This window comes from Electrona antarctica (assembly GCF_951216825.1).
Source record: "Electrona antarctica genome assembly, chromosome: 4".
Classification (NCBI taxonomy): domain Eukaryota; kingdom Metazoa; phylum Chordata; class Actinopteri; order Myctophiformes; family Myctophidae; genus Electrona; species Electrona antarctica.
In genome coordinates, this window is record NC_136809.1 from 16,865,262 (window position 1) to 16,885,592 (window position 20,331).

A 20,331-nucleotide genomic window follows, 5' to 3' on the forward strand; every position below is an offset into this window, starting at 1 on the left:
ACAGCGGTTCAAATCCTTCAATGCCTCTGGCTTGGCCGGGCACTTGGACACACTACAAGGACGTGGTTGTCTACACCCCTCCAGAACAGTAGGGCTTGGCAGTAAAACACAGGGGAATTGGCAAAACAAATAATGAGGAAAAAAAAAAAACTGCCTTGCTTGTCCATTATCTACTGCCTACAGCTAGTGAGTAGATAAAGACTAGCTGAGCCCATTCGTTTCCATATATCAGACAAAAATGAAAAACATCTGCCAACGATTTTAACCTCACGATTATGAAAGTAGTTCTCAAACAGACATACGTTTCTTATTCTTTCGGCCGTTCTTGCCCTTCTTTGAAGGAGGTTGCTGCCAGGTCTCCATTCCTTCGTCTGCGTTGGTTGGCTCCGTGTGCTCGGGACTCTCCCCGTCCGTATCCTGCTCCGGACTAACCGCTGGAGAGTCTGATGTGGGTCTGAGGAGCACAGATCAAATCATTGTCGAGCCATTGTCGATCTCTACAGGACTATTCAAGCCACGACCCCCCCCCCCCCCCATTTTAATGACCCATATGCACCCTAAACTGCGGTTACCCGCTGGTCTCTATATGAAAGTTTCACTTTAGAATATTTTGTAAAAGTTCATTTTCTTCCATAATATAATTAACAATCAGTGCCGGGATTCCGTCAAAATAAGAGCTCTGGGGTGCCGGAAAGACATGGCCGATTTTACTCTGAAACACACGACCCGGAAACAATCCGCTCAAAAAAGTTCTTTACATTGCTAGCTTACATTGCTATCGTTTTAATTTATACGATATATGATCCAAAAAGCGTTCATATTTTGCGGGAGAGACGGATGAGGAGCAGAAATGAAGCGCTAGTATTCCCCCCCCCCCCCAAATTACATGGGGACCCCTTGGGGTCCTTACCTACAGGTTGAGAACCACTCCTGTACAACACATGCATGACGAAACAAAGTCCATTTGGAGATGTGTTTTACGTACTGTGTCTTGAGCCAGCCTTCTGATGTCTTGCTGTCTACGACTCCCGCATAGGTCTGCGCGCGCATTTCTAGGGATGAGAAGCACCTATTAAGGCCCATTCACATTAAAGCACAACTATAATGATAGTCAAACTCTGGACTATATCTAACCACCAACTCAAGTTGACAGCAGTGTCCTCCACACCACAACAATACTCATTTTAAACTGCATATTTTGTGTCGCCGTGAGTTGTACTATGTTCAGTTGTTTGAGTGTTTTATGGACCAGAATGGAAACAAGCCTTTGGCTTTTTGTTTCCTGTCTCCATCATTTGGCAATTTGAACATTGTACTGCTGGACTTTTAAAAACGGTCAGTCAAATTCAAAAAAAAAAAACACAATGGTGAACAATATCTTCAAATCAAAAACAATGGTGAACAGTATCGTTATAGTTCTAGGTGTAGTTACTGAAACTTTTGTGTGAGCAGAGCGCTAACCTATACAGAGTGAACCCCGAGTGTGGTCACTGACAGCGACCATCACAATTCAATACACAAAAACATTCACATTCACACTAACCATCCGTCTTGATCTTCTTCCTACCCGTACTGTCTTCCTGTGCATAATGGGTCCAACCGTCTGTGATGGAAGTCTCTCCGGCACCCTGCTCCGCCGGGACGGGGCTGATACTGCGTTTCCCCAGGGGCCTATAGTGGGGCTTCAGCCAGCTATCCTCTCCCCAGTGGGAGTGGGAGGAGGCCTGGCCCGTCTTGTCCTTGTCTCGCTGCTTGCCCTGCATGTACTCTGCATACGTCTGGATGCGGTAGCTCTCAGCATAGCGGCTGGTGTTCATGGCTGTGGGTGGGGCCAGACACACAGATCATAAAGGGATAACATTCCGTAAACGCATAGCATACCGTTGCTGTCGGGCAGAATCCCCAGTCTAACTTTGCATTTCTTTTTCATAAATGAATGCCCTGATTGATCATACTACAGCATCACACAAAAGTGGATCAAAAGTAGCAGATGCACAAGTTCAAAACAGGGCTCAAAGAGACATGTTTTGAGCTTGTAGATCTGCTACGTGAATACTTTATTATCAGGATTTGGGCCAAGCCCCTATAGTGCCTAGGCTCGTTTCCTTTTTGGTCCTCTGTATAATATCGGCATCGGCCCTAATATCATAATCATGCACCCCTAATAATAAAAAAATAAATTATATATATATATATATATATATATATATAGTCAAATCGTTCCAAATAGACTCAGTGAAACTCACCTATCTGGACCTGCTCTGTCTGACTGAGTGAGACGAAGGCAGACGTGTCGTCGAGCCATGACACCTGAATGTTACCTGGATGGAAAAAGCAACAGCGAGGACAATGGGTGAGGAACTGACAACAGGTTGCAACTGCGTGGCACGCGAATAAGCAAAGCCAAACCAGTGTCTTACCGAAGGCACTGAAGAGCTGGAAGAGGTCACTGGTCTTCCACTCTTTTGGGAAGGTCACATACAGAACGTGGTCTCTCTTAGGTTGCACTGCAGGGACAAGGAGCGGGGTGAAAGAAAGGGAGGGATAACATGGGGTGAAAGAGAGGGGAGGGCGGGATGACGTTCGAGAACAAACTGAAGGTGACAATTTAAGAGTAGCAAGTAGGGTTGGATAATCTACTCACAGTCAGGTCCAGTAAGGTTGAGGTAGGGAATATCTATGATCCTCATTAGGAAAAGTCTGGAGTTGAGAAGAATACAAACAAGGTCGTTTCATTTTTAAAATACATGAAGACGTCAATTAAAAGAGACAGATATGAGGGTGGCTTGATTGAGAGCCAGTTCCTATACATAGCGGTATGCCACTTCAATGTTCTGATAAAAGTAGTGAGGTTTAAGGCATTGACTATAGCGAGGATCACAGTTGCAGCAAATATGAGTAAATGTTGTCGCTGCCACTGTGCAGCGAGACACAAGATCAAAGATAGCTTGTGTTTTTGCTGACGCTGTGCGTGTAGTGCAAGTGACATTTTTGATTAAACCAAAAAGGACTGGTGGGAACTGCTGGTGTGAATTTGGCTTGTTGAACTTTTATTTTGGCAATAGACTAGTTCGACTAGTAATGGTACTAGTCGAAGTCTGATTACATCCGTGATCAGAACAAGCCTAGCAACATGGCCTATATTGAATAAAAAATTAAACATAGACAGTGTTTCTTACTTGTTGATGAAAGGCTCGATTAGTTTGGAGCGAACTGACAAGTGGGCTTTGGGTGGGGTCAAGAATGTGCCTAAAAAAAAGAAAAGAAAAAGTCTGGGAAATTATGCAGTACAGAGACCAAATATTCAGCAAATAGAGCAGATCTACAAAGTGATCTTGCTGAATGACGACCACTTCTCTCTTGTAAACTACATATAAACCTTCAATTCTACAGCCTATAGGTCAATAGCGGCATTGTGAAATCAACATTAAAATAGTTCCCAAAAGGCTGGTCTTCTCTTCAAAGATGAAAAGAAAAGGCTGGTCTTCGCATGATTGTATGTGGCGAACACAATTTTACAAATTTGTCAATTCAATCAAATGATTAGTTGATAAACTAACTAGTCTTCAAATAATTCAGTCACTCTGACAGCTTGTTACAGCTAAGCGAGTGTAAATGCATGCGTTACCCAGGTAGTTGGCCATGGAGATGAAACAGAGGCCAGTGATGTAGGCGTCGTAGCCCGCTTCGTGGAGCTGATCATGGGCTGTGTCATAGCTGGGGAAGCCTTCTGCCGCGTCTGATGATGGAGAGAAGGAAAAAGTGTGAGACGAACTGAAGCGATGATCAGTCAAATGTTGGAGTGTGGGGGGGTGGGCAGAGCTTCTCTAGTGAATGTGCAAATTCTCACCGACGGCAGGAGATTTGAAAGGCTTCCCCTTCAGCTGTTTCTCCAGCTCAGCCAGTGATGTGTTGGTGATCAAATCCTAAAAAACAATTATAAACCAATGCATATTGCATAACCAATGAGATGCAGCTTTACGCAATCTCCCTGTCCATCAAATACCAGTTTAATCTTTTCCACCAATGGACCCTTACAGATCCAACTCAGTTATACGGGGGACATTCAGTTAAATCGTTCAATTGAAAGTTACAGTACCTTGAACGGCTGTGTTGAGGCCATTAGCTTAGTGTCCAAAATCCTAAGAGGAGAAAGCAATAAGAACTAGAGTTACTCACTTATACAGAGGGGTCACAAACTCAAAACCAGTACCAGCCCTATGGGATCCTTTACACGAAAATGTCCATTAACACCCCCAACGCCCAGGACGAAGTTCTTTGTCTTTTATTAGTAACGCCCGACGCCCAGGACGAAGTATTGTCCAAAAGACAAATTTTATTGATACGAGAGCTCCATCTTAGATGCAGATGCTTTGTCTCAAACGTTGGCTTGATATATTGAGATTGCTTTAAGTCGGCTTGAAATTGCTTTGAATGAAAATCACTTTATTATTGACCGAGTAGTAGCACATCATACTACCTTTTAGAAATAGAAATTCAGTTATTTTTCAAACAGCTCAAATATTTGTAATGTTTTGTTGTGACAATTACTTTAAATCAATACCACAAATAAAAGTAGTTTCTCATTAACGACTTGAGCCAGACTTTTACACCGTTGTACCACATTGCGATGAAACACATTATGCGCTCATAGATGTGATTTAGTGCGACACCAGAGTACAACAGTAAATTAAGCATATAAGACTACACGGTTTTGGGTAATTATCGACACGGGAAAAGTAGAACACAGTTATGTACCTTGGGAAGACATACTTGGTGACCTCTTTAAAGTCCTGAAGATCCTAGGGGAACAGAGAAGAGACACCATGAAAATTCATCCTTAATTCAGTCTAGAATGACATTGAACCCTGACACACAGAAACAAAGAGACATTTTCCTAACCTGCCCAAAATAGTGACACCAGAGTCAACATGCTTAATTTGTACTTTTGTTAAACTAAAGACTACTTTAATCTAGTAGTAAACATGGTGTGTGTGTGTGTGTGTGTACCTCTGGCAGCAGGCAGTAGAACTGGTGGATAGTGTGCATGACGTCCAACAACATGTTGTGTCCAACCACCAGCTTGCCCTGTGTGTGTGTTGGGCCAAACAGAAACACAAAGTCACAGCTGGTCAACATCAGTGTGGATTCATTAAACACAATTGTAAACTGGACTACAAATGTGATAGACAGACAGATATAAAAAGGCAACATCTAATAAACAAGCCCAATAGCATGCAGAGAATAAAGCTTAAAGAACACTTGTAACTCTAAAGGTGTAATGATGCCATTCATTTATGGTTTTGGTTTGTGGCATTTCATTTTTTGGACTTTGTTGGTAAATTCAAACAGATGCTTGTCATGTCATTTTGATCGGGGGCCACTGATTGGTTGCGTGTCATTCTCACACAACCCCTCCATTGAAACACAGAGGAGAGAGCCCTCCCCTCCCTGACTACAAATGTGATAGACAGACAGATATAAAAAGGCAACATCTAATAAACAAGCCCAATAGCATGCAGAGAATAAAGCTTAAAGAACACTTGTAACTCTAAAGGTGTAATGATGCCATTCATTTATGGTTTTGGTTTGTGGCATTTCATTTTTTGGACTTTGTTGGTAAATTCAAACAGATGCTTGTCATGTCATTTTGATCGGGGGCCACTGATTGGTTGCGTGTCATTCTCTCTAGGTCGACCTCAGACGAGCCCTCCATCATCGCTTCCAGTCATCCTGGTTTTCCATACATTGGTCATACAACTGGCCAGTTCCTTAGAACTTCTGCGTCGTTTTGAGTACATCTACGCATGTTATCATTAGTCGGGGATGTCAAATCTGGGAATACATACAGCCGTCACAAATGTGATGAGGTCAGCACATTTGTGTGGCCAAGTGGCTATGGCCGAATTTACCCAAGGAGTGTTTTTCGTGCAAAACTAATGCTTGGAATGGGTTCAGAATCATGAAAACCCCATAGTTTGACAGGTCAAACGCTACTTAAAGTATCAAGTATAAAGAAATAACCGCTCGCCGAGGGACGATACAATCCGTGAGTTTTTTGTTTGAATATGAAGAAAAAAAAAGGAGACAGAAACACTGCAGTCACACTCGGGTCAGATTACACACACAACCCCTCCGTTGAAACACAGAGGAGAGAGCCCTCCCCTCCCTGAAACAAAGAGAGAAACAAGAAGAGCTGCACCCTGTTGCACCGACACGATCAGCTTGGTATGAAGCCATTCTTTTGCCCGGAGTTGCATGAGAGTCTCCGAGCAGCCATTACGTGACAATACGGGGGTTGCCTATCATCAGTGTTGTGCTATCATCTAATGCTAGTTGGTAAAGTGCCCGGGTGTGTAGAAAGACAATTGAAAGTAATCAATAAAAACATGCGGTAAACTTAGAAATCCCTTTCCCGCATCGGACCGTTGGGATTTGAACCACGTAGAATTCCTTCTCCCGCAATTGGTGTGTTAAAGTTTCTCCACTCATTAATTTGAAAAGACACCCTAATTATTTTTGACAACATTGACCAACTAAATTGGAAGACGATGCCTGCCCAACAGCAACAAATATTTATGACCGATGGTCATTAAAACTATCCATCGGATCACAGATTGTAATGGTGACAGCTAGGTGAAGGATTGAGGTTGCAGACTTACAGATTTGGCCATGGCGTGGATCACTCTGGAGAAGCCTACAGCATCGTTCAACTCCTCCTACAAGGGAAAGAAAACCCACATAGGTCATTACATCAGCCTACTTGGAACAGGGTTGGAGTCCTATTAATGGTGCCAGAAGAACCTGTTCAACATTAAAGAATAGAGTTGTACCGATACCAGTATCGGGCCCCGATACCCTACCCATGTACTCGTACTCTGTATCGGTAAACGTCAGACACCAAAAAATAAAAAAAAGACATACAACCCTCGGAAAGACATACATTACAAGGTCAGTTGATAGCCATCCTCCCAAACTCACCTGTTCCCTCTCCAGTTTCTGTTGCTCTCTCCTCTTCCTCTCCTCATCATCTACTTTGCAGATCTGGATGAAGCGTTCCTTCTGCACATACACACGCAAACACTTTCCGTTCAGAATTTCGCTCCGGCAGACAGACACCAATTGTTAAAATGAAAATAAAACGAGTCCGTACCTTTTCTGTCTCAATGGTCTCCACATGAATGCCTTTGGGGAACCTGGGTTTGAGAGTTTGCAAATGTCAGACATATATTGACAAGAATAAAGGCACAATAACCCATATAATAACCAATAGTGGCTATAAAATACACTCACTTCCAGTTCAATGTCTGATATATCAGCTTTCTCTGGAACCTGGTGTGAAAGAGGAATGGAGGGTGAAGATGACATGCTTGTGAAGGTTAAATCTCATTTTAGATTTAAGTGTTGGCCATTAAAAACAAATGGCTATACAAGCTCACATTGCATCACTTCGTGCCGCAAGCTTGTACATTTGCCATTTTACATAAATCATGAGAAACAAAGACTGCCAAAGCAGAAAACCCGCAACACTCCAATTTAGAAGGGTGAATTCTTGTAGGTGCAAGGCTCAAAGATACTCAATTTTAAAAGGAGGAATGCCAGCACTCATTGCATGTCCTTTTTCACATGTTTATTTACCTCTGACGAGCCATCGTCCATTCCTTCTTTTAATTTGACATAAATCATGCACATAGATTATAGACTCAGCTTGCTATTGCATAGCAGCTGGTAAAAACTACTTCAAAAACTACTTTGTACATTACCCAGTACATGGCTCCAGTTCCACAGTCTTCTCAGTGTTGGTAAACAGGGCCTCAACTTTTTCCCTGTACAGACAAGATACAAAGACAGGAGGGGATCATGTCAGAGGGACAAACAGATACAAAAAACATTAACCACTTAGGACCTACAAACATCTTTGTACAACGAATAGTGCAAATAGCGTCACATTGCGAGCTTGTAGATGTGCCATTTGTATTATCTTTGAAAGAGTTTGCCTAATATGCCTATAATGCCATGCCAGAAATAGGGATGCCAGGTTGAAAGTGGTTAACTGTAGACCCCGATTTGCACAGCGGTAGTGCCGTGGGTCTACCCATTATGCAGAACGAATCAAAATGCAGACTGGTCCGATTCCTTTCCAAAAGGTTCGAGTTGGTTGCCTCCAACCACCTGGTTCCCTCACAGCAGCACAGCCTTTTGGATCCCAACCAGCCTGGCTTCAAGACATCCTGCTCTGGACATGATGCTTGCAGGTCGCAGAGAACTTACCGCCATTAGGGATGCATCAAATCGGAAATACCAAATATGGGAAACAGTTGGCCAAAATCCAAATGATTATTATATCATTTATTTGTTTTACCAGTTTTTGTACCATTGCCGTCATGGCTGAATCCTTGTTGTAGAGCTCCTGATAATGGCATAGACATAATGACATTATGTTCACGTCATCACAACAAAACAGTAGGTTACGGAAGGCAACCGCGGTTCTTTCGGTTTCGGCCGAATAATTTCGGTTGTCGAATATTCGGTGCATCCCTAAATGCAACTCTAAATGCAGAGTGCCAAGCAGGGAGGCATTGTGTGCCACTTTTATAGTCTTTGGTTTAACTCGTCCAGAGACTGAAGCCAACTGATCTCCCAATCTCGAACAGACACCAACCACAAGCTGGTATACATATTAGAGTCTGGCTCAACCGGAAGCAATGGCATGACTCTTTTCTAGTATCAATCTGCAGATATAGCTTAGAAAATAAATCCAACGAGGCAGCATTTAATGTCCCGGACACGGGACAGGCAACAATGCCACCATGACCAGACGGCTACACAAGCCAATATGGCGGTCCAATTGTATCCCATATGCACCCTGGAGGATGAAAGTTAATGATTTTAGTAGATTTTCGTGTAGTGACAAAACATTTCACTTTCACAAACAAGCAAATCTGGGCTTCCATAACACCTCAGTGCCACAGGCTTATCACCTCCATGCCACACGCCATTGATTAAATAAATTGTTTAAAAAGTAGCCTAGACCACATATTGAGTGCATAAATTGTTTAAAAGTAGCCTAGGCCACGTATTGAGTGCATAATTTGTTTAAAAGTAGCCTAGACCACGTATTGAGTGCATAAATTAACATACTTTTCAGATGGTCGACATTTATGCATTATAAATATGTTTAGTGGTCTCAAAATATTCTAATATTTTGAGATTATACAGAGATTTGTGATTTCCATGACATAATCAAGATTAAAAATAAAAAGGTTTTAAATATTTCACTTTATGCACAATGAATCTAGAATATATGAAAGTTCCACTTTTTGAATTATATTATGGAAGAAAATGAACATTTCCACGATATTCAATTTTTTTGAGAAGCACCTATAAGAAGCATGTCTTGAGTGTACAGGGTTTGATGAGGTTGTTTGTATAGACTCGCCCTTGAGGGCTTTAAAAGCCACTTCCACTCAACGCTGCTTGGTTTCAGACGACACTTAATATGGCGCAGCCTCGCGTGAACGCGCATACCAGGTGGAAGTGTGTAGGGCGAGCGGCGATGAGGTTTCAAAAAGGGCCTAAGGGTTTGAGGTCAGATGTTGCTGGCCAATATTGATGACATCAGGGATCTCCATATATGGGCTTAATTGCGACAGCAGTTCGCATTTACTGACATCATGTCACAAGACCTGGGCTTATTTGGGGGCATTCCGATGTATGGACATAATGAGTGACTGACGGGAAATTAACAATTTCATAGTAAATGCGACTTGCGGTCGCAATAACCATTTGAGTGACTGACCGGAACTCATGACATTTTATCTAGCAGAGCAAAATATCAACTTTGCACAGGAGAAATGCTGGAAATTGCACAAACTCAACCATTTCCCATAGTATTAACTTTGAGTCTTGTCATGTTAGTCTGAAGCACATACAAAGATGGCATTCAGTTGCCACAGTCCATTTCAAGTAGCCATCGTCTACTCTGACAAGTCTGTAAGGCTATAGTAATTATAGTAATTGCATTGAAGTCTTTGAGCCCAGTCTAGAAGATGTTGTGAGGAAAAACAGGGCTTTAGGGGAACTTACACCACCATGTTGATGAAGTCTTTATGTTCTTCAGGTACACAAGTAACGCTTTTTGGGGGCGAGATGAAGTTATTTGATCCTACTCCGTTGGCCTGCTGGTTCCTGCGTTCCTCCGTCTGCTCTCTCAGCTGGGCTTCCTCTTCATGGTTCAGGTATGGGATGCCTACGAGCAGAAGTAAAAATCAGGCTTTCTGCAGGTTTAGATGTAAGACTTTTTAATGCCCGTCAGAATTAAATGTAACCACTGACTTGGAACTGTAGCATCCTTTCAAAAATAGCAAATGTACAATCTCACGATGCACTGTGAGCCTTTTCACGTGACAGCGTCATACGGAAGTATGAAATAGGGCTTGAGTGGACATCCTGAGAATATCAACTATGAGACTCAGACAGCATCTTCTACTTACCGTGACGGAACACCTTGTTGAAGTCAAAGCCCTGGCTGGCCAGGAAGTCTATACTGGAACTCTGAGGACATTTAATTGATGTATTACCATGTTTTGTTCTTGCTTACTGTAAATTGCTCTGGATTAAGAGTGTCTGCTAAATGCCTAAATTGTAAATATTTAAATCAGCAACTCAGCCTTTTTGTAGTATAATGTTATGCATTTCAGAAGTATTTAAAAAAAAAAAAAGTCTTGAAGGTCATTAAGATCTTTCTCTTCTTTTTTTTAAGGCTTAAGTGCTTACTTTATTTTGGCAAAATGTATAATACATTACATACTGACTTTGTCACTTCAATTATGCCGCCACCAAACAGGTCCCCAAACTTTCGTCCGTGCACCCCCTTTAACTCCTGACCTAGCTGACACCTCTCCTAATCAGTCTTGTTGCATTTGGCCGAAAATTATAAGTTTTAAAATATTATGGCAAATAATCACAGAATGTCACTGCACTGAGAGACATGCAGCTGCTGTATACTCCCGCAGGTGCTCTATACATATCCTTACAACGGTGTTTACCGGATTTTGCCGTTTGTGTTAAATAATGGGAGAGTCTGCCGAGCCTGGCAGTCGATGGTCGCTGAGGGGGCGCTTGTTTTACAGGTTAGGGATATAGTTTTACTGAGGTTAGGTTTAGGTATAGCTTTTGTGAGGTTAGAGTTAGGCATAGTTTTTGTGAGGTTATACAACTAGCAGTAGCCAGCGCTGTAAAACAAGCGTCGAAACCCAGGCTCTGCAAAAAAGGTAGTCCCGTTAAATAACACCGTAAAACCGCCATTACCCTTTTCATGTCACGCATCCCCTAGAGGTCGTTCACCCACCACAAGGGGTGCGCGCACCAGTTTGGGAACCCCTACATTACAGCAACCTTTCCAATCTTAAAACTGTCAAGTCTTAACCGCCAATGGTACAAATGTCATTCTCAGCCAGTCAGAGACAACGGCACAATGACACATCACTGAGTGACTTACCTGACAGATAAATTTGATATCTGGTGACGTCCTGTTGAACGGCTTAGGGAATATATAAAAATTAAAAGCCTTTATGATATACCTGGAGAGAAAATGGTCAGAGTTTCATTAACAAAACAATGTTAGGCAAGCTGATATTTGCCATATCACACCACATACACCTACAGCCTTTAATGAGGCGTTTCCAAACACAATAAAATAAGTAAAACTAGAGATTATTATATAAATAGACTATATTGGATGTTAATTCCACTGTGGACAGCCACATTTCCCTCCCAAATATGCGTAGTCCAGAAATCATATTGCATCCAAATAGATACACAAATCAACTTACTTTGACAGTGTTGAATCATATTTGAACGCGCACAGCCCAAACTGGAAGAGAAGAAAGTCCATGGAATGCTGCAAAGAGGTGCAGAGGGGAACAGATTTGTTGCAAAACAGTAAAGTTTCATTCTTGGCATCCCTATTTTGGGCGTATATTATAGGCGAAGAAGTGTAGGCTCAACAGGGGTTTTTGTCTCCTCACAGAAGATTTCCGCATCACGTATACAGTACACGTTTTTTCCCCCTCTCCAGTGACATAAATAATCCTCCTTGACATGTGGCACACAAACACTGCTTGAAACCCGATACTATGCTGAACATTCCCATCATGAATGTAAGTTTACAATCCTGGTGCATATTCACCATTTCAGGAATAAATAGCCTTGCACTAAAGAGAACGATGTACATGCACATTGATGAATTGTACTATTCTAGACTATAGAGAGTATGCACGTGACATCATCAAACCCGGAAGTTATGCAGGAATGCCTACAGAGTGACAAAAAACTACTTTCTGGCCTTGATAGCCCATATATCCAAACAGAAAAGTCCTGACTGATTGCATTAAACAAGGTTAAACAATGTTAAACTCACTTTGCATGTTGCTTTGCCACTCGATGTGCCATTCACTTTAAGCATGCGCATACCCTCTATGTCTGCAATATTCTATGAAAGTATATTTAGAACTTGGCGTAGAAGGAAAAAAAAGGAGGTGGCCGATATATAGACAGTTTAAGTGCAATTGTACAAATGTTCCATCTGCCCTAATTCTGTCCATGTTTCACATCTACAGTACAAGCATTATGGTTAAAAAGAAAAGTTAGAATTTAGTAGAAGCTATAAGCACATCTATCCATGGTCAGTGACATGAAATTAACCTATGCAAAAAAAAAATATATATGCCCATTAAATCAAAAGGACGAAAAATAAAAAGGAAAACCTTTTTCAGCTTCATGTAGCGTTCCTCCGGTGTGTCTAGGCCATTGGTTAGTGCACTGACGTTGGGGCCGTCGCTGATGCCTACATTTTAACACACCGCACATTAGCTGGATATACACATACATGCTTTAATTCAGTAGTTCTCAGTCACACATCTGCATGTCAAGGATACTCAAATCCAGAGTGGAGATGCTCCGATAATCGGCCACCGATCGGCAATTTGGAGAAAACGATCTTTTACACCATTTAAGTGGTATAAAATAAATGCCAATCAGATAAATGGTATACCATTTTTCATCTTTGTGACAGGCCTCCTCTTCCTCCCCACACACAGTAACAGTTTTGACGTGGGTTTTTGACATAATCTTGGAAATATTCAAATTTGTCCCTTAAGCACAAGATCGGTATCGGCCGATCATGACAAAAACAAATCGGTGATATGTCCCAAAAACCCTGATCGGAGCATCCCTAATCAAGAGAGCCAAAAGCCTAGGCCCCCCATATTAAAATAGTTTGTGCCGGGGACACCCTTAAGAGAAGTTTGTAGATGAATTCTACAACTGTCAATAGACGGTGACGCCTTATCAGACAACATCACACGGTCACTGATAAGCACCAGCATGCGCGTGCAGGCCGGCAGCACATGAATGAACCCCACCTCTCATAAGATGCAATGGAAAAGTTCTAACTGCACTTGCGTGTAAAAATGCACCATCAAACTTTCAGATGCTGTTTTTCTCCCATTGTGTGTGACTGAACAATAATAGCAATTCAAAGCGGTTGTTCTCAAAACCATAGACATATATACATAGACGCCCTTTCCGGCTCTGAGGCGTGTGTCACCAATTGAAGGCGGAAGCATTAGCGGAAGCAAGGCGGAAGGAAGCTTGTCAAGCTTCCGCGTGCGTAACATAAGTCCCGGAAAAGACGCGCTGTGATTGGCCAGTAGTCACTCGAGTGACAGCGAGAGACATGGAGGAGTCGCATGAGTGACATCACTTGGGCAGTGACGCAGTCGCCTTCAGCAAATGCCTTCAGCACTTCTAAATAAGAAAGCTGCGGAGAACTGTTGCTTTGTGTTCACTCTTTAATGTTTTCTGTTAGTAATCTAATCCCCCTGGCTTGATGTTGTATTGTTAATAACTTTGTTGTTTGTTTGTCTTGTAATGTATATTGTCATGACTGTTATAATGTTAAAAAAAAAAAAAAAAGCCTTCAGCACTGCACTTCCGCCTTCATTGGGATACACGTCGCTCCAATGAACTGCAGCGGCAAACGAGGCATCTATTTCTTATAATATCTATGCTCAAAACTACTACTACTCCTCCAGTCGCTATAAGGTCACAGCAGCAGAGCCTGCTCGTCCACGCTCAGCTGCAGCCCATCAAGTATAATTTTTGCTTCGTCCCTCGAAGGTGTCGCGCACGCACGCAGAGCACGGTCGAGAATAGCAGAGCTCTAAGCTCACAACAGTCGCATCCGCGACGCAATGTGAGCGTGTACTGTATATCAGCTGTTCTGTGCTCAATGCTGTTGCACAATGAAGTATAAATGTCTGCCTAGTGTGCACCTCACCAGCCAGCACACAAGAGGTTGAATGAACTGAAACCAGCGCTCCCCAAAATAGGTTTGAACTCTGTTGGAAATTGATTACATTAAACAGTCATCTGAATAGTCGTCCTTATAAAATTCTCAAATTGAGTTAACTTATAGCTGGTGAAATAGTAGAATTAAACTATTCCTCGTTTTGCTGGGGACCGCTGGAACCCCCTTAATCCATTGAGACCTGGAACGCATCCATGTCACGTTAGCGTTTAACCACATTAACCATTAACACATTTTGGGCGGGAACCCCTTTTGGTGTTTTAAACATTGTTATAATTTAGCTATTGAAAAATAGCAGATCTACAAGCTCATAGCGCGCCACCGAGTGGCGCGCTATGAACTTGTAGGTCTGCTATTTTTGAAAACTCGTTAAAATGTGCCTCAAATCTTTCCGAAAATTGTCATGATTTAGAAAACTTTTTTTTTTAAATTTCGACGTCAGGCCTGAATGGGTTAATGACCCCTGCATCGAGAACCACTGCGTTAATATTAACAATGTTTAATGTGTTTAATGTTTTTTGTGGCTTTCGCCTTTATTTATTTGTATGGAGGGATAGACAGTAGGCTGACAGGCAATGGGGCGAGAGAGATGGGGGGGGTGACATACAGTAAAGGCCGTCGGGATCGGGAGTTGAACCCGTGGCACACTGCCAGACTGGATTACCAGCCAAGGTGCCTGGACCGCTGAGCCATGGCCCAGGCCTACAATCCACTTCTGTACATCAAATAAACACCTTACCTGAAAACTCCCCATCGATAGCCAGGAAGTCTGCCTCCTCTATGGCACTGTACACCGTGCTCAGACTGTCTTTAAAATCTGACACACACACACACACACACAGTAATATTATAAAAAGTACAATATTTGCCTTTAAAATGTAGATGAGTTAAAGTATCCAAAAATACAATTACTCAAAAGTACAAATACTCAAAACTGCATATTTATATGACATTACATGTTACTGATGAATTGAAAATGGAGGACCCCAATATAAATGAGCCATTGTGCTGTTGGGGGCATTTCAATCCTCTTAGTAGACCTGTGCTTACTCCAATTTTATTGATAAAAATAATGATCAAACTACTGCTCATACAAAAGGGAATCCCCACATGCTTGACCAGGTGACATGACATGAGAGCTTTTGATGAATTGAAAATGGTGGGCCCTAATGTAAACAAGTGTAAAGCTTTATGGTGTCGTCCACTCACTGTTAACAGTTTTTGTATTGAGTTGTACTGTAATTCTGCAAACTGTTAATACATCAATCAAAAGCTTATAGTAGCTTTAGGCAGTAGCTGTCCTACATGGAGAAGATGTATAGACACCTGGCCTGAGACCACCTAGTAATTTGTATCCTTGCAGTTTGGTTAAAATAACTACTTTCTTACATGTATACCTTCACAACATTCATGGACATAGGTTTGCACCGTTGTGGGTGTAGCGTTAGCAAGCAGACGACAGTAGCAGGACACACAAACGTTAACGAGATATTGGGGAGGGGGGGGTATTTACATATTTTGCATAATTTACAACGTGCCTTTTAACGCCGTGCGCGCGGGCCGTTTATACGTGCACGTGTGGGAGTTAAAGATAGTAATGAATGTTAGTGTGAATGTTAATGAATACTCACTCGCCCGTGTCACCTCCATCCTGCACGCAATCAGTGAAGTAATGAAGCTAACGTTTGGCTAGCCTAGCAACACCTCTGTTTGCCTTTTAACCCCTTCTTCTACAAACACTTCCGGGTACTGGCAGACAGTGTTGCCAGGTCTTGCGAGAGAAACAAGCAACCAGGTAAACAGGCCCAAAATAAATTATTATTATTATGTGTAATAATAATAATAATAATAATAATAATAATAATAATAATAATAATAATAATAATAATAATAATAATAAAACGAATACCGTAATTTTATTGCGACCACAGGAACTATGAAATTGTGCATTTCCCGTCAGTCCGTCAGTCACGCCCCATATATGGTCATGCCTCGTAACATCACGTGATGTCATCATTATTTAGCACATATATGGAGATCCCTGATGTCATCAATAATGGCTAGCAACTCTACATCCCACCTCAAACCTCAAACCCTTAGATCTCCATATATGGAGCTGACCTGTTCTGACATCCCATATGTTGATCCTTCCCCATCCATCTCTGATGTCTTTTGACTGATATACCTGTCCATTGAGTTCTCAACAGGCCTGAAAATTAAGGCCTGGCCTTGCGACACGCACAGTTCTACCAACTAAAAAATACATCGCATGGATACACCTGGGAGGCTGGGACGTATCCTCAGTGATGTATCCTGAGGTCAACGGGGTTTCGGGTCTACCAACATCCCCTCACTCAGGCGACCCAGCTGGGGTTGAAGACCTTAACAGGAGCCCTTGTACAAGGTTTCTTTGACTATGCATGCACCTCTTGGTACCACAGCACCTCAAAGGCCCTCAAAACAAGGCTCCAGACCTCCCAAAACAAACTGGTCAGGCTCCTACTTGGCCTCACCCCCCAAACCCACCTCACCCCTGCCCACTTTGACAGGCTGGAATGGCTTAGGGTCGACGACAGAGTACAGCATCTTGCAATGGGTCTGGTCCACAAGATTCGATACACCACCAAGATACCCATGTACCTGTCTAAATACTTCCTTAATGTTAATGAAGTCCACACCCACAACACCAGAGGGAGTGCAACAAACCATGTACAACCCAGATTCGGCACAAACAAGGGACTAAATTATTTTCGCTCCTATGCCACCAAAATGTGGAACACCCTACCAACAGTCATTAAGACATGTGAATCCCTTGACTCCTTCAAAACCGCTCTCAAAGGGCACCTACGGACGGCTGCAATTCGAAACAGGCCCCCGTAAAATTTGAATCGCCCCCCCACCGCCACCCCCTTTTTTCCCCTCACTGTATATGTTTCTTTTCCCTTTTTACCTCCTTTATGATGAATTCATGATCTGTTCTGTTCTTTGACCATATAGAAGTGTCTATGTTTTGATTAATTGAACATGGTGGACCCTCTTGTAAACAAGTGTAATGCTTAATTGGGTCGTCCACTCACAGTTAACAGTCTTTGTATTGAGTTTGTGCTTGAAGTGTACTGTAATTCTGCAAACTGTTAATAAATATTTAAATCAATCAATCAATCAATCAAATCCCGATTCGTCCCAGTAGCTACCCTCGAACCCTCGATCAGTCCATCAGGGAATGAGCAAGGCCACACAATCCGTTGCTCCGGACCTGGACTGGGAGAACCACATTCTGGCAAGTGGAAGGACTAGGCTCTGTGGGTTGACTCCTGTGTCCTGTCCAATATAATTTACAAGCAACTTTACAGAAAAAAGCACACAATCGCTTATAATAAGCGGACATGGCAACACGGTTGGTGGAGCGTGTGCGACGCTTTTATTTTGGACGTCAACCCTGGTCAACTCTCGAACACAATAAAGATCCGGCCTGGAGTGGATCCGGAAACCACCCACATATTTGACTTTGGAAATGACCGGATACAGTAGGCGGGTCTTAGGCCGGATACGAGTCATGAAGTAAAGGTTAAGGTTATAATAATAATAGTAGGTGGCGGTAATGCACAGATGTGTTTGCAATGTGTCAGCTATAAACTCCAACACCAACAGAAGAAAAATAAGTCCAAAGTGGAGGGATTTCTGAGTTGTGTGAACAAGCCGGGGCTAAAAGGCTATTGTATCCGTTCATTTAAAATCACTCTCAACATAAATAGAGTCACCGCCTAGGTAAGGACTTAATTCTGCAACCAAACGACTTTCTAATAACCTGGGTTAGCTTTAAAGCTAAGGCTTCCAGCTATACATGCTGCTGCTGCCAGTTAGCATTGGCTTATATTAGCTACAGTTTATAAACATTGTAGTGTAGAATTGTAGTAGAATAGTGGCTCTCAAATACATTTAAATTCAATGACCCCACAATGTGGTATACATTTAGGCCACGGACCCCCATGACTTATCTTCAATCAATGTAAACAGGTCCATTGTTGGGTTGCATTTGGTACTTTGTAGTTGTATACTGTCAGTCACATATGATATGTGCATTGGGTCCATTGCTTTTATATGAATAATTTAATTTGGAGGTGGGGACCCTTTGAGAACCTCACATTTAGCACAGGCTCATTCAACCCAGAGTATCATCATGTGTTTAGTTTAACGTGATTATAGCCTACTGTCAGAAAACTAAAAGTAACAGTTCAGCTATAACAGAACAGTGGTGGAAGAAATACTTTAGAGGTCCTTTACTTGAGTAAAATAAACAATACAGCAATGTCAAAATTCCTGTCCTATTATAAACCAAGGGTTTCAGGCCGCGACCCCCCCAAATAAAATAATCATAATTTGCCTGTATACACAAATACATCAAATGTGACTTGGAGATAACAGTGTGAGGACAGTCAGTCCTAAAGATGTGCAGGCCAGGCATACAAGGCCTTATTTGTAAATGATTTTCTCATTTGTCTTTGTGATGTGGTTTTGTAAAGCAGCGCCGGGCTAAAAAGGTGACCATGGACATGGATGATGACACCACTGTCTTTTCAACCCTCAAGTCCTTTAACTCCTTCGTCTCCAGACCAGATCCCCCGGGCCCTCAGCGTTTACAGCCCACAGGCTCCGAAAACTTGCAGAATCAGTTCAAACGTGGCATGGAGGTATACAGCACTGTTTCTCAACTTTTTGTGTTTTTTCAGTGACCACCTGTTTGATGTCGTTCCTCTCAGGCAGAAACCTCTTATGGCCATATTATAACTTTGTGTTTTTTTCTCTCAAATCAACGCCCTACTAGATCATACTACAGCGTCACACAAAAGCATCAAAAGTCGCAGATATTACAAGTTTACAACTTAGCTTGCTGCATTTAGACCTTGTCAATCTACTACTTTTGAACTTGAACCCTGAAAACGGACCGTTTTGGACACGTCAGGTTTTCACCGGCAGAGACCATATGCATTAGGCTGCGGACCTTCATTTGAAACCATTATCCCTGGGACCCCAATCTACAGTGTTAATTTTACTCTGAGATTGTATAGATGGAACCAAATGGATATGGGTCCATTTGGTTCCATTTGTACACAGACTACAGAGTCCAGTTGGACCACTGCTTGGTACCTAGGGTTGGGATTCGGAACCGGGTCCATTTCAGACCCGGTTCCGACATTGCGGATCCGGAGCCGGTTCCATAGTTTTTTTATTAACGGTTCCCCAAACGGTTCTCATCAGTCGTCATTTAGCTCCGCTGTGTCTGTGCATGCATGCAAGCAGAGCCTGGGGTGACGTCACCCCACCTACACGAGTGCATGAGTGAGTGGGGTCGGGGAGGATACGCCCACTGTTCTGTGCATTCAGCGACCGCCGCGGAGCGAGTGGGACTGGGACAGTATGTCGAAGAGATCTCCAAAGTGTGGTTAACGGAGAGGGAAATGACTCTGAGGCTGAGCACGCAAGTGCAATAAATGTGATGCTATAGTTCCCTGGCTGCAAAGGTTGTTGCAACTTGTACCAGTTGCAGTTTTGCACCACGTCCACATTGAGGAAACAATTCACGAGAATAATCTAGGCACATCGCGTTTGTGAGCCATGCGGAAAGCCGTGCATGCACTCCCCGCAGCTCCACCACAGCCGGCGGGGGATGATGATGATGCAAGGCTCGTTCACTTTCCCCAGGCTAGTAACGTAATAGAAAATAAAAACTACTAACGTCTACAGAGCTTTTCATTAGGCGTATTGTACAACTGTTGTTAATGGTGTTAATTTAGAACGCCAATGACTCGACGTCTTTCTGTCTGATATTTTATGAATCACGTTAACTATAGAGCCAAATCAATTTGTCTGCACTTATTTTTACAATTTATAAGCAACTCAACTGCTTTTGATTTGGCTCTAAATTAATCGCGTGGCTGTTGAGAGCCCAGCGTTTAGGT

General features: G+C 42.5%; 2 protein-coding genes across 6 annotated transcripts in view; one reads left to right on the forward strand and one right to left on the reverse strand.

Annotated features, from left to right (window-relative positions):
* Nucleotides 1-20,331, reverse strand: part of parn (poly(A)-specific ribonuclease (deadenylation nuclease)) — a 47,292-nt gene that overhangs the window by 1,843 nt on the left and 25,118 nt on the right. For 2 of the 4 annotated variants that reach the window (XM_079499405.1, XM_079499403.1), the window contains exons 1-24: nucleotides 16,003-16,083; nucleotides 15,111-15,188; nucleotides 12,768-12,847; nucleotides 11,835-11,902; nucleotides 11,501-11,582; nucleotides 10,494-10,554; nucleotides 10,087-10,249; nucleotides 7,764-7,826; nucleotides 7,294-7,332; nucleotides 7,154-7,196; nucleotides 6,982-7,062; nucleotides 6,663-6,719; nucleotides 5,011-5,088; nucleotides 4,759-4,802; nucleotides 4,100-4,142; nucleotides 3,851-3,926; nucleotides 3,629-3,739; nucleotides 3,180-3,249; nucleotides 2,645-2,700; nucleotides 2,421-2,507; nucleotides 2,247-2,321; nucleotides 1,544-1,819; nucleotides 986-1,052; nucleotides 303-454 (exon numbers count right to left, since the gene is read on the reverse strand). In XM_079499405.1, coding sequence (XP_079355531.1) covers nucleotides 303-454; nucleotides 986-1,052; nucleotides 1,544-1,819; nucleotides 2,247-2,321; nucleotides 2,421-2,507; nucleotides 2,645-2,700; nucleotides 3,180-3,249; nucleotides 3,629-3,739; nucleotides 3,851-3,926; nucleotides 4,100-4,142; nucleotides 4,759-4,802; nucleotides 5,011-5,088; nucleotides 6,663-6,719; nucleotides 6,982-7,062; nucleotides 7,154-7,196; nucleotides 7,294-7,332; nucleotides 7,764-7,826; nucleotides 10,087-10,249; nucleotides 10,494-10,554; nucleotides 11,501-11,582; nucleotides 11,835-11,902; nucleotides 12,768-12,847; nucleotides 15,111-15,188; nucleotides 16,003-16,021 — 1,969 coding nt within the window. In that variant the 5' untranslated portion in view covers nucleotides 16,022-16,083. Of the gene's footprint in view, nucleotides 1-302; nucleotides 455-985; nucleotides 1,053-1,543; nucleotides 1,820-2,246; nucleotides 2,322-2,420; nucleotides 2,508-2,644; nucleotides 2,701-3,179; nucleotides 3,250-3,628; nucleotides 3,740-3,850; nucleotides 3,927-4,099; nucleotides 4,143-4,758; nucleotides 4,803-5,010; nucleotides 5,089-6,662; nucleotides 6,720-6,981; nucleotides 7,063-7,153; nucleotides 7,197-7,293; nucleotides 7,333-7,763; nucleotides 7,827-10,086; nucleotides 10,250-10,493; nucleotides 10,555-11,500; nucleotides 11,583-11,834; nucleotides 11,903-12,767; nucleotides 12,848-15,110; nucleotides 15,189-16,002; nucleotides 16,084-20,331 lie in introns of those variants that run through there. The other 2 variants (XM_079499404.1, XM_079499406.1) reach the window with 2 other exon arrangements.
* mad1l1 (mitotic arrest deficient 1 like 1) overlaps nucleotides 18,002-20,331 on the forward strand; it is a 121,075-nt gene continuing 118,745 nt past the window's right edge. Inside the window, exons 1-2 of one of the 2 annotated variants that reach the window (XM_079499401.1) lie at nucleotides 18,002-18,139; nucleotides 18,895-19,062. In XM_079499401.1, coding sequence (XP_079355527.1) covers nucleotides 18,919-19,062 — 144 coding nt within the window. In that variant the 5' untranslated portion in view covers nucleotides 18,002-18,139; nucleotides 18,895-18,918. The remainder of the gene's footprint in view (nucleotides 18,140-18,894; nucleotides 19,063-20,331) is intronic. The other variant, XM_079499402.1, reaches the window with a different exon arrangement.